We start from the raw sequence: 13,077 nt of genomic DNA on the forward strand, positions 1-13,077 counted from the left end.
CTCGGCTCTGGTGCTTGTAGTTGCTTAGAGACTAAATGGTGGCTTCGCTTGTCGATTTATTAACATAAGTCCTATAGTGAAGAGGGTTCATGGTTGGCATTGTTTTTTTTTTTTTTTTTTTTTTTTTGAACAGGGGTTGGCATTGTTAAGTGTTGACAAAATTGGGTGTTTGTGAAGATGGTGTGGCTAATGATGGTGAGGCACAACTCTCCCTAATAATAAGTAGAGTTGGATCAACGCCTTGATGGAGTTGAAGATGTTGATGTCACTAGTGTTAGGAAGGGATCATAGATGATGATCGTTGCAATAGAGACCATAATTGAGAATGTTGGGGAAATTTGTTTGGTGATGAAGATAGAAAAGTAATAGTAGATCTTTGATACTTTGATGTGTGATGACCATATACTGTCCTTAATGTATTATTTGCCCCCACTATTGTTGTTATCGGGTTTAGAATAAGTATACCTCTAAGATATACACTAAAGCCGTAGAGAATCAGGTTCAACAATTACTCAATTTCTCTTGGAATTTTTCCTTGAATGTGTTAAGGTTTATTGTATGGAAAATAGTTGCGGTTATTATAAATAATATGTGAATTGGTGTCTATTCAAGGAAAACCAATCAACATAACTTTTGGAAATAGGTACCTTATCCATAATCATCATCACTTGTCATGTCAAGAGTCATTTCTTTTTATAACTACTGATAACCTTCTTTTAGGATGAAAAGTTACTTTTTTTTCATAATCAAGAGTCACATTTTCTTTAAATCAAGAGTCATGTGATCTCTTAATCAATAGACAACTCTTTTATGATAACAAACTATTTCAACATAGATGATGTAGCTTAGAGAAGATGATAGTCAGCTTGCTTGCCGGCTTGATGGAGAAGAAGACAAAATACCTTTTCTCACATAGTTGATTTAAGACTCACTGCAAATAATTGTTGTGGAATGTCATATCACTTTATACTATGCCATCATGAAAGCTCCAACTTTTGGTACTCTTGTGTTATTTCTTTCTCTGCTATAACTAACATTAGTAAGTGAGTTTATCCTATGTTGGAGAATAAGTGAAAATATTGCTTGTTGACAACAAAACTCTCAATGAGAAGAGAACTGCACCAATTTCCAATCATGCATTGTCAAGAGAATTCCAAGCAACTCTTCTCAAACTTTTCATAAAGCCTATTAATGCTCTCTCCCTAAAGAGTCACTTGTGGTTTTATCATTATTGAACCAAACAAAATGTACTTGCAAGCTTAGCCTGGCAAAACCCTTAATAATGGTACACAGAGAAATCATACACAAGAATGATTAATCCATTCTTGAGGTCAGACGAGTAAGTGTTGGTCTGAATATGACCCCGGCTCAACCGGAAAAGACTTGTTCCGCCGATGATAGGCATTTCTCTCACCTTCAACGAGAGCAAATTCCTCCCCATAACGGTCAAACTACTCCCATTGTACTTCCTCTCTGTGAACATGAAGGTTGTTAATTTATGACTCGAGTTTGAGCATTTGCAAACAAACGCAATTTGCTGGATTTAACAAAAAGGAGGAAAGTTCTTCTTTGCTGTGAAGCTTGCGGAATCCGAATTGAAGAAAAGAAAGTGAAGTCCCTGCACGTGAAGATTGGTGAAATAGGTGGGCCCAGAGTTTTGGGCACGCACGCACGTAAGAGGAAGAAGTCCTCTCCTCTACACCCATGAAGAAGCCTCTGCAGCACCATTCGTCTCCGCATGAAGCCAAAATAGGAAGGTGGTGGGGTCCAAGGTCAAAAGTTTGACCTTGGGTGCACACACACGTATAAAGCAGAAACCAATTCTTGTTTCTAGTTTTGCACAAAGTTGGTGAAAAATCCTAAGGAGCGGCTGAAGACCTACGTAAAAGGAGAAGCCGCATGCCACCGAAGGATCGTTGTTGATCGAAGTGCCGTTCTTATTTTGAGTGCCATGATTTTCTTTGTTTGTGAGAGACATTCATGGGTGCTGGGCGCTTGGCTTTGGGTCTTCGTGTTTTTCATGCGACAAAGCTTATTCGTGATTTACATCAAAGAAAGATTGGTGTATTGGGTGTAATTGGGGCTTGAGAAACACCGAGAGAGTGTTTGAGTGACTTGAGTGTGTAATCTCCTTGTATCGCTTGATCTATAGTGAAATTCGATGCTGCTCTCTCAATGGATGTAGGTCTTTATGACTGAATAACGTAAATCTAGTGTCCAATTTATTTTCTTCTCTGTCTATATTATTGTTCGATCGCTCGTCCCATCGTAACAAGTGGTATCAGAGCCAGACTTGGTTAAGTTGAAGCGAATCGATGGCGGCAGAAGAAGTAAAAGTGAGAATCGATAAATTTGATGGGAATGATTTTAGTTTCTGGAAGATGCAGATTGAAGATTATCTTTACCAGATGAATCTACACTTGCCTTTATCTGGGGAGAAACCAGAGACTATGAAGCAAGCTGATTGGGATTTGCTGGATAGACGAGCTATGGGTGTTATTCGTCTAACGTTGGCTCGTAACGTCGCGTTTAACATCCTGAAGGAGAAGACCACTGCTAATTTGATGCAAGCCCTATCGGATATGTATGAGAAGCCCTCTACGATCAACAAGGTCTGTTTGATGTGACGTCTGTTTAATTTGAAAATGAGCGAATGTGCGTCAATTGCTGATCATATCAATGAATTTAATGTGATTGTTAGTCAATTGAGTTCAGTTGAGATTGACTTTGAAGATGAGGTAAGTGCTTTGATTCTGTTATCCTCATTGCTTGATAGTTAGAATACTATTGTTACTGCTGTTAGTAATTCCTCTGGGTCAACAAGTTTGACGTTTGTCGGGTTCGAGATTTAATTCTGAGCGAGGACATTCGTGGAAAAGAATCTGGCGAACCTGTATCTGCTGCTTTATTAGGTGAAAATAGAGGAAGATCTAGAACACGTGTGGGTAATGGTAGTACTAATATGAACAGACGTAGCTGTTGACACCCGGAATTTTCGTCGACATTTTAAACAATAATTTGCAAAAAAAAAAAAAAATTGTTTGAAATGAAAAGATAAAAAAATTAGAAATAAGAAAGAAAAGAAAAGAGAAAAAGAATGAAAACAAGAAAAAGAAAAAAAAAGAAAACAAAAAGGAAACAAAAAGAAAAAGGAGAGAAAAAAAAAAAAATAAAAGAAAGAAAAATAATAGGAAGGGGGCCATTCACGAGGGGGCTCTCGCTGGCGCGGATTCTCTCTCTCTCGAGAGACGCTCTCTCGCTCTCGCTCTCTCTTCATCACGATCTCTCTTTCACACCAAAAAAAAAAAAAAAACCGTTCGCGCGGATGCTCTCGGAGGATTCTCTGGCTGGGGATTATCGCTCTCTCCGACTCTCTCGGCATCTCGGAGAGCGATCTAGGGTTTTGACGGCCGGATCGATTCAAGGTGGAAATCGGTCTCTCTCTTTAGCTTGAGGATCTCGACTTCCTCATCTGCACCTTCTCGAGCTCCGAAGCCGATTGGCAATGGTGGTAACGACGGCAGCGGCGGCAACAGCTTCCAATCGTTTTCTTGTTCTGCTTTGCCGGTAGTCTCGCGCGCAAGAGAGATTCCGACGATTCCTCTCTGGCTGGATCTCGCGCTCAGGATCTGTCTCTCGCTCTCTGGATTTGTCTCTCGGTCGGTCTCTCTCTTGATTGAAGATGGAACAGATGAAGATCGAAGGAGTTCTTCGTTGTTACTTGATCATCAAAATCTCTGAAGATGCTTCGGAGTAGTTGATGTGCTGATGTCCAGAAAATCGCAGAATGAAGATTGAGCTAAGTCTTCTCAATCTTTACTTGTACATTTGTTGCGCAAAGATTCTGATTTCAGCAGATTCTGTTGACATTTAATTTCACTGATTTTGTTGAAGAAGAAGCTGAGAAAAACACGTCTAGATTGCAACTCGAAAGAAGCATACACCATCTTCAAATCAGCAGCCGAGGCGTTCATTCGATGAGTTCGAGGATCACAGAATCAAAGGCCAGCGTTCTCATTTTCCAGGAGTTCCAATAACAAAATCGAAGCTAAGTGTTTGGTTTCCTCTTTTCTATTTCGGTAAGGAGTGTTATTAGATTCAGATCCTCCACTGATTTCAGTACATGTTTTTTTGTTAAATAGCAACTTCATTGTCACTGAATGGTGGACATCTCCGAAGGTCAGTTCTTGGCCGATTCATTAAGGACCAAGGTGGGTGCCATGAAACTCCATTTAATATCATCCGATGAGGCGAGAGCTTCTCGTGTCGTGATTCATGATCGACAATGAAGGTTTGGGGCCAGGATGCATTGCAAATCTAATTAAAATCGATGTTTGTATGATCTGGAATTGATTGCAGTTGGATGCTGAGATTCTGTGATTTTCGATTTCGGATGAGTGACTCACTGTTTCGGCTGAAAGGAGGTGCTAGATGAGGTTTTTTGACCTCGAGTCCTTCTAGACATATAAAATATACTTCTAGAGCTTCGATTTGATATGTTGCACGCCCTGAACGGACGTCGTTCAGTCATCAAAAAACACCTACAAAGTCTGTCAATTCTGCAGTAGTTTTAAGGTTGATTTGCTGTTCTGATTGATTCTCTGTTTCGAATGACCTTTTGTGCAAATGACCTGATATGAGCTGGTTTCTGTGGTTTTCTGTGTTCGATGTCTTCACGAGAGTTGAAGAAGACTCAAAGACCTTTCCAATGACCCATTGAACGTTCCGATCCGATGTCGTTTACTAGCTGAAATTAGCTCGGCATTTAGCACCAGTTTTCTGGAAAATTTTGGTGTTCTGACTTGCTCTCTGTTCTGAATGACCTACTGTGATTTTCTGTTTTAACTGGACTAAGCTGGTAGATGATGTTATTAGGGTTTAATGTCTTCTAGAGATTTGTAATAGACTTTTCAAGCGTTTCATAGACATATAATACGTGCGATTTGGCCACCATTTGCCCTGCCTGATGCTTCTTGCAAAGAGCACTAATCTGCTGATGTGTTCTGCTTGTTATAATCTGATCTGACCACTTATACAAATGGCTTTGCTTGAGCTAGAAAAAGACCTAAATTGCAATTGTCACCTAATAGGAATTCATAAAAGACACCTTGAGCTTTCTAACGGTGCCTAGTTTGTTCAATTTGCCCATCATTTGCCCTGCCTTTCTTTTTTTTCAAATTGAGCTTTGAAATCTGGAATTTGTCTTGAACTGCAATGCTGTCTTTTCTGTGGCTAGTTGCTGTTAGTCTTAAGATGAGATAGTAGATTTGTCCAATTGCTTTCAATATGTTGTAGAATGACGGTGTGACATGTTACTGTGCTCTATTCTGGATTGACTTGTTTTTTTTAGATTTTTAGAAATTCATGTGTTGATATGATGATAGTGTCTCTATGAAATTTATTTGGGATATCACATAGAATTTGATTCAGAGACCTTGTGACTTTAGTCACTCTTTTTGAATATAAAAATGTCTTGCTTTTGATTGTTTTGATGTATTTGCTCGTCTCTTTCCATTGTATGCATTTAGCTAGAAGTTCCCTAAGCTAGGTTTAGATTAGGACCCCGAAGATGGAGAAGGCGTGAAGATGGTGAAGGTCGATGTCCACTCCGACTGTTATCATATAATGCTCATTTTCCCGACATATGTCTCGGGTTTTATGCATTGTATAAAGCCCGACGAGTTGCGGGTTTCTTTTCTTTCTCGATTGTTTTCTCTTTTATATTCTTTAGAATTGCATGATTAAGTTTATTGCTTTCTCTTGATTGTTTACTTCATGTCTTGCACTTTCAATTTCATTGATTGTTTTCCTTTCTTTTTAGAAATAGAATAGCATGAAAATGATCAACCATGCATGATCACTTAGTCTAGGAATTGATGATCCTAAAAATGTAAAAAGAAACACAGACATATTAGAAAATACAACATACTGTTTAGGTACCGAAAGGGCGCTAATAGCAATATTAGCGTAACCCAAGTCCCCGAACCTAGATATCTGGTTGCGTAGGAATCGAGGGAATACTCCCGACCCTCGATTGGGTTTCTAGCCAACCCCTAAAGTTAAGGCTAGTGGCGACTCCCGTCTATTTTTAGGTTGTCATAAATAAGTAGATCGTATAAATAAATCCGTTGTCACGCGGGGTATGAGTTTTGATGAAACTCACTATGGTTTAGCATACTTGATGTGAGAGTAGCCCAAAGGATGAAGTGATGCCATCCTAATGGGTGAAGCGTACTATCGAGAGGGCTACCATGGTAAAAGTACCCTTAAATTCGATATCCACATTCGACTCCTTTTTTTAGGTGTGTCGCTTATGTGGGTATGGATCGCGACATTCCGCTGTCACGTGGGGTACGAGCTTGGGAGAGCTCGCGATCTCGTAGAGGGAACTCATGAGAGGCTTGATCCAAAAGGTGAGGTGATGACATCTTTTGGAATGCAAGCCGTGAGGGAACTTTCGTGATCAAGTACCCCTAAATCCGACCTTTCCCCCTTTTCTCTCCTCGCGATAATGAGGGATTCGGGGGTGGTGAGAGCGGGTCGCGACAGTAGTCAATCTAGGACTGCTAATGTTGTCTGTTGGAGCCGTGGCAAGAGGGGGCATTTTAGAAGAGATTGCCTTAAGTTGAATAATGATAAGGGTAAAGGAATTATGGTTGATTCTGCAGATAATATTGCAGCTGTAGCAGATAATGCCGATTATGTCTTTTTGTCACTAATGATTCATCGCTTGATGAATGTGTCACGGGCCGAAAGAAGGACGACTCGAGAGGTTCCCCGGAGTCGACCGTGACTCGTCTGTGGTAGACTTCCTGTGCTCGCTCGGATTCCCAATGAGCCTTCTCCTCGAAGCTTTTAGAAGACTCTAGCTTCATTTATGCCGGTAGCTAGTAGTTAAACATTTATGTTTAGTGGTTGGTACTTATGTCGGTAGTTGAGGCGGTGCGATCTCGTTCGCCGATAGAATTCTAGATCAATGGATGTAATCCGATGCCCTCAACCATAAAAGGGGTGTCCTCCTTCATTTGTAAACATCCACTACTTCCGCAATACAAAGCTTTTATCTTTCCAGAGCTCTTCTCTCTAGATCATTTCTCTCTCTACAATCTGGGTAAGTGAGCGAGTGAGCGTTCGATTGAGCAAGGCTTGGCTTGGGTGATCCATAGTTGCCCGAGTTGCCGTGCGGTCACGATCCCAATCGATCGGCCCGTGACAAGTAGTTTCGGGGAGAAGGCTCGTTGGGAATCCGAGCGAGCATAGGAAGTCTACCACAGACGAGTCACGGTCGACTCCGGGGAACCTCTCGGGTCGTCCTTCTTTCGGCCCGTGACAAATGGGTTATGGATTCTGGTTGTTTTTTTCATGTCACACCAAATAGAAACTGGTTTATCACTTATCAGTGCACGGGTAGTGATAAAGTCCAATTAGGAAACAACGCTAAGTGCGATGTTATGGGTGTTGGTGATGTTAAAATCAGAATGTATGATGGTATTTGTGAGGACATTGACTGGAGTGAGGCATGTTCCAGAATTGAAAAAGAACTTAATTTCCTTGGGTGCCATAAATTCAGCTGGTTGTAGGTATTCTTCAAAATGTGTAGTTTTGAAGGTTTTTTGAGATGCCATGGTAATAATGAAAGGAATCAAGTATAATGGCTTGTATAAGCTTCAATGTGAGATAATGATAGATTTTGCCTCGGAGGCATTGGGTGCATCTATTCGAGAGTCTATTGACTGCTCAAGGAAGACTTGGGTGTTTGTGCCAATGCATAAGTTTGATGCTAGTGTCAGGATCATGCAGTCAAGAGCTTTGATCGAGAGGGAGACTGGTAAGTCGATCAAGTATGTGCGGACTGATAATAGCATGAAGTTCTACTTGGAGCTGGCAAATAAATTTTGCATGAAAGAAGGCGTAGTGAAACACCGCACTAGTGCCAATAAATCACAATAATTTGCAGAATTGACGAGCAGAACATTACTAGAGATGGCCCGAAAAATTATCTCTAGTGCTGGTATGGCTAGGAGATTTCTGGTTGATGTGCTAAGTACGATAAGTTACCTAAATAGATCTCCATCAACTGCTATTGAGAGGCGGACTTCTAAAGAAGTGTGGTTATGTAACGTTGCTGATTATGTTTGGTTGCCCGTGTTATTTTCGAGTGAGTGATGGTAAGCTCGATGGGAGGGTAAGATAAATATTTCATGGCTATGCACAAGGTGAGCGGGGCGATCAGTTGTGGTGTCCGAATATAAATTCACCTGTTAATAGCAAAGGAGTTACCCTTGATGAGTCTCCAATACTTCTGGCTAGGAGTGTTTGTGGCAGTGTTAATACGGATCTAGACGTGTTCAGCTTGAGGTGGAGTTGCGACCAGAAACTCCTGAGGTAGCGAGTACGAGTACTAACAAAGTAATCGACATAGATGGTGCTCATAGCGAGGTGGAGCCTATAGAGCCAACGATTGCTGTAACTGCTGAAATTAACAGGGTACGTATTCGATCTCCTGACAGATATGGATGTAACAATGGTTTTACTTTATTTGCGGTTGAGGAGGTTGCGTCGGAAAATCCTTGCGGAGCAGTTAAAGGTGCATGTGGAGTTCGTATTATGATGGGGTCATCGGTTATGGCGAAGTTCAAGCGAGGCTTGGACTTGGATAAAATCTATGGCGGTTGAGCCCATTGGGGGCTATGGGAAAGTAGTGGCAGAGTTTGAATTTTTGCGAAGCAATTGTGAATTGGCTCAAACGTCGAGCCAAGGTGGAGATTGTTAATTTATGACTAGAGTTTGAGCATTTTCAAACAAACGCAATTATTCGTGATTGTTAATTTATGACTTGAGTTTGGCTTTGGATCTTTATGTTTTTCTTGCGACAAAGCTTATTCGTGATTTACATCCAAGAAAGATTGGTGTATTGGGTGTAATTGGGGCTTGGGAAACACCGAGAGAGTGTTTGAGTGACTTGAGTGTGTAATCTCCTTGTATCGCTTAATCTATAATGAAATTCGATACTGTTCTCTCCGTGGACGTAGATTTTTACGATTGAATAACGTAAATCTGATGTCTAATTTATTTTCTTTTCTGTCTATATTATTGTTCGATCGCTCACCCCATTGCAACAAAGGTCATAAACATTGACAAGACCATCTCGCTTTGGGATGTGAGCGCCACCAGGCCTTGAACCCTACCCATGTTTTTCTAGCTCGTCTCAGAGTCCACGGTCACCGCATCATCGACAACTACTACTTGACCGAATAACGTGGTGGAATGGTTGGTCGTCGGCGCCTAGCTATGGTTGTGACGGTAGCATTGCTCCCGGCGAATATGTTCTGCACATACATGCGAAAGCGAGTGAGCTTCTCGCACTTGGAGCTTAGGATTTCGGATTTCATTGCGAGTGCGGTGCAAGAAACAAGGAATGAGAAGAGAGAGCTTCGTTAGGGTTAAGGCCACGGCGGTGGGAATTGGGGAGGGAATGACTGGCTAGACGTAGTGACTGAGAAGAGAAGTGAGAAAGCTAGTTTCGGTTGCTCGAGTTCGCAATGTAGTAGTTTCATTTCATGCATTTTACAGTGCCCGAGTGGGATTCTATCCAAGGATCAAGCGTACGCACAATTTTTTATGCTATGCCAGAAGATATAATTTAGCTGCAGGTTATGAAAACGAGATTTCTTTATCTTTAATTTCGTTTCCTTATGTTTTCGCTTTCATCATGCATTTCAATTCCTTAGAATTTCGTTTTGATAGATTTTTCTATTCCATGTAATTTCACTTTACTTCCAATTCACACTAGCGTTAGTGGCCCCCTCTAGATGTCATTATAAGATTTCCCACCACAAAACGTTGGGTTGCCCATCCTTATAATTCTACAAAGATGCTAATAATCATGAAATCCTTTTATATGAGATATGTCGTGATTATGCCACATAACACAAGCCAAATTGTCAAATTCTTCATAGCTATAGCTATGATTTGACAAATAATTTTATGAACATGTTAGTTTATCAAGCTTGGGGGATTTCAAGCTTGACTCACTAGCATCCTCCGAAAGGATATGGCATGGTAAACTTCCTAGAAGTTTCTTTTGCAAATTAACCTACCTCACCTTGAAAGTTGCTCCGACCTACTCCATATCTTCCCTTCCACAATCTTAGGGAGATTGGAAACATGAGATGACTCACAACGCCAGTCGAGGTCGTGACCTATGTCAAGTAAATGACCCCTTCCCCATTAAATCAACCAACTTGGTGGTTGCCTGAGTTTTTATTTTGGTTTTAACATAGTACTAATAAATTGGAAAAGCTAGTGGCTTGCCCTCACCGTCCCCTAAAAGGCAATACCCCTGTGATTCACGTGTTGTGGGTCCCTATCTTCTATTTATTAATTGTGTCTCAAGGTTTAGTTAAGAAACATGCCCGACTTAAGTATATAAAAAAAAAAAAAAAATCCTTACAGAACACCGACGGAAAATACCAAATGATACCACATGATTGGTGTGTTGTGATCTTTTGGAAAGATACAGAGCCATAAATTGAGTGAGGGCAATTAGTGAATAGGTTATCAGTAGCAAATCAACTCCGACAGAACCAAATATCATTTTAATTAAGTAAACTAATCGAGCCATTGTATTCCAAGTCCTGGTTCGCTGACTCGGACTAGAAGAGACCGAGCAAGACGATAGAAAAAAATTGGCTAAATGTTGAAATCTCTTAGTCGATAAATTTAGTTGGGCGACAAGAAAATTGAATTTAGTCGACAGAGGATAGAAGTGAAAATAACCAAGTCCAGGAGCAGCATGTCGACAAATGAAGGTCGACTCAAGTGATAAAAGGCCACGATTGATGCCTGTGCGCTAATGTTACATATCCTCTGGAATGAAGATAAGTAGTACCCTGTTTATGTTTACTAAGTTCAGAATGGACAGATCGGCTTGACAACTAGGTCGATGAAGAAAGTTGATGCATCGGCCTGGTCTTTCATTTTGATGAAAGAGACGAAGCTATCAAGATCACACAGTATATAATTTGAGGACGGGATGAGTCATTTATCTGATTTCCAAGATAAAAGTTCTACATTGGATATGCATTAGCCGTGGATCGCAAAGACTATATCGAGCAACACTGATAATTAGGTGAGTATTTTCTTTAATTACAAATTCAACTTAGAATAATTTTTAGTCAAGGAAATTTCATTACATCCAACGACATCTTAAGTATTAATCAGTTATTTTGATTTACACGAACATACACACAGCACTAAAGAAGCTCTACTGACTATAATAAATTGTCTTTGTTTCTTAATTAATAAAATAGATACTCCAAACGAATCATTCCATCTCCATATTATACAAATGAGAGTAGTGATAACCAAAAACAGATAACTACAAATTGTACTGGTCGAAAGGCTCCCACATTGCTGGGTGTTAGAAGGTGGTCTCCGCTTCAAAATTATTGAAGGGCAAGATTAACTAAACACGTTTGTCTTACTTGATTGGCCAAAGCTAACATTTTTTAAATCTCCCTTCCATATTTGGCCATATTATGTATAATGGTCAAAATAATATTGTTTTTTAGTGTATATAAGCTGTGTATAAAGTTGGTCACGATGCCATTGAACATTATGATGATAACTCTATTGTTTCAATTTTCCTAATCAAATCCATAGATTACAATGTTTATGTGGCCTACTTGCTTGCGACCTATGTACATGATATGATGAATTTCTCGGGATGCCGTAGGTGCAAAGTTCTGCAGATGTAACTTATGTACGAAGATCCACTTCTTGTTTTCTCCATTGGTTTCTCAACAAATTTCAACTTTTAATACTTTGGTTATAAACATCACTTTAAGATGGATTGGATGAATGAAAAAAAAATGGGATGGAAAAACTGACGGTACAAATCATCTCGGAGATCACAAATGTTATGCGTGTGGTCTTCATTTGCCATTCGCCTTAGTGTGTCCTGTTTTGTTGCGCCATCGCTGCACAATGTCTTATCACTTGCAACAAAATTAATCTCGTCATTTTGCCATGTCTCATCCAATGTTGGAGAAAAAAAAAATGAAAATTGGCTTGTTAATGAGTTAGCAAGAGAGGTGGACCGATTATTAATCATGTGCCATCGACGGAATTACAAAAAAAAACTTTTCAAACTTCTCACAAAACCTTATTATGCTCTCTACCGAGAGTCTAATTAAGTTTTTATTGTTATTGAACCAACAGAAAGCAACTCCCAAGCTTAACCTAGCGAAACAGTCAGTAGCGGTACACAAAGAAATCATACACAAGAACGGCAAGTCCTTTCTTCAGGTCCAACGAGTAACTGCTGGTCTGAATATAACCTCGGGCCAATCGGAAAAGACCAGTCCCGCCCACGATAGGCATTTCCCTCACCTTCAACGACAACACATTCCTCCCCACAACGGTCAGACTGCTCCTGTTGTACTTCCCCTCCGTGAACACGAAGTTCATGGACATTGACAAGGCGACCTCGCTTTGGGATGCGAACGCCGACGTGCCCTGTACTACACCCACGTTCTTCGAGCTCATCTCGGGGCCCACAGTCAGCGCATCGTCGAAAACCGTTACTAGACCGAATGACGTGGTGGACTGGTTGGTCGTCGGTGCTTGGGCTACGTGTAGGACGGTGGCGTTGCTGCCGGCGATTCTGTCCTGCACGTACACGCGGAAGCGAGTGAGCTTCTCGCGCTTGGAGGTTAGGGGCTGGGAGTTCCCGGTGAGTACGGTGGAAGAAACAAGGAATGAGAAGAGAAAGAGCTTGGTTAGGGTTAAGGCCATGGCGGTGGGAATTGGGGAGGGAATGATAGGTTAGGTGGCTGAGGAAGAGAAACAGCAAAGCTAGTTTTGATTGCTATGTAGCGCTTCCATTTCATGCATTATATAGGGCCCCGAATTTGACTGTGTCCATGGATGAAAAATCAAAAAAAAGAAAACAAGTATGCACGTTTATAGTGCGAGTAGATATAACGTAGGAACAGGTTATTTGAACATGAGATTATCTTTTCGGGAAAAAGAAACAAAATGAACATCTTTAAGACACCTCACCTTAAACGGGGA

The 13,077-nt window shown here is 40.7% G+C and overlaps 1 protein-coding gene across 1 annotated transcript; it reads right to left on the bottom strand.

Moving 5' to 3' along the window:
• Nucleotides 1-12,255: 12,255 nt before the first annotated feature.
• Nucleotides 12,256-12,798, bottom strand: LOC120287139 (dirigent protein 19-like). Its single transcript, XM_039299840.1, has one exon. It carries the CDS (start codon nt 12,796-12,798, stop codon nt 12,256-12,258), a length of 543 nt encoding a protein of 180 aa, XP_039155774.1.
• Between the last annotated feature and the right edge of the window lie 279 nt (nt 12,799-13,077).

Source organism: Eucalyptus grandis, chromosome 1, assembly GCF_016545825.1.
Source record: "Eucalyptus grandis isolate ANBG69807.140 chromosome 1, ASM1654582v1, whole genome shotgun sequence".
In the NCBI taxonomy this organism is placed as follows: Eukaryota; Viridiplantae; Streptophyta; class Magnoliopsida; order Myrtales; family Myrtaceae; genus Eucalyptus; species Eucalyptus grandis.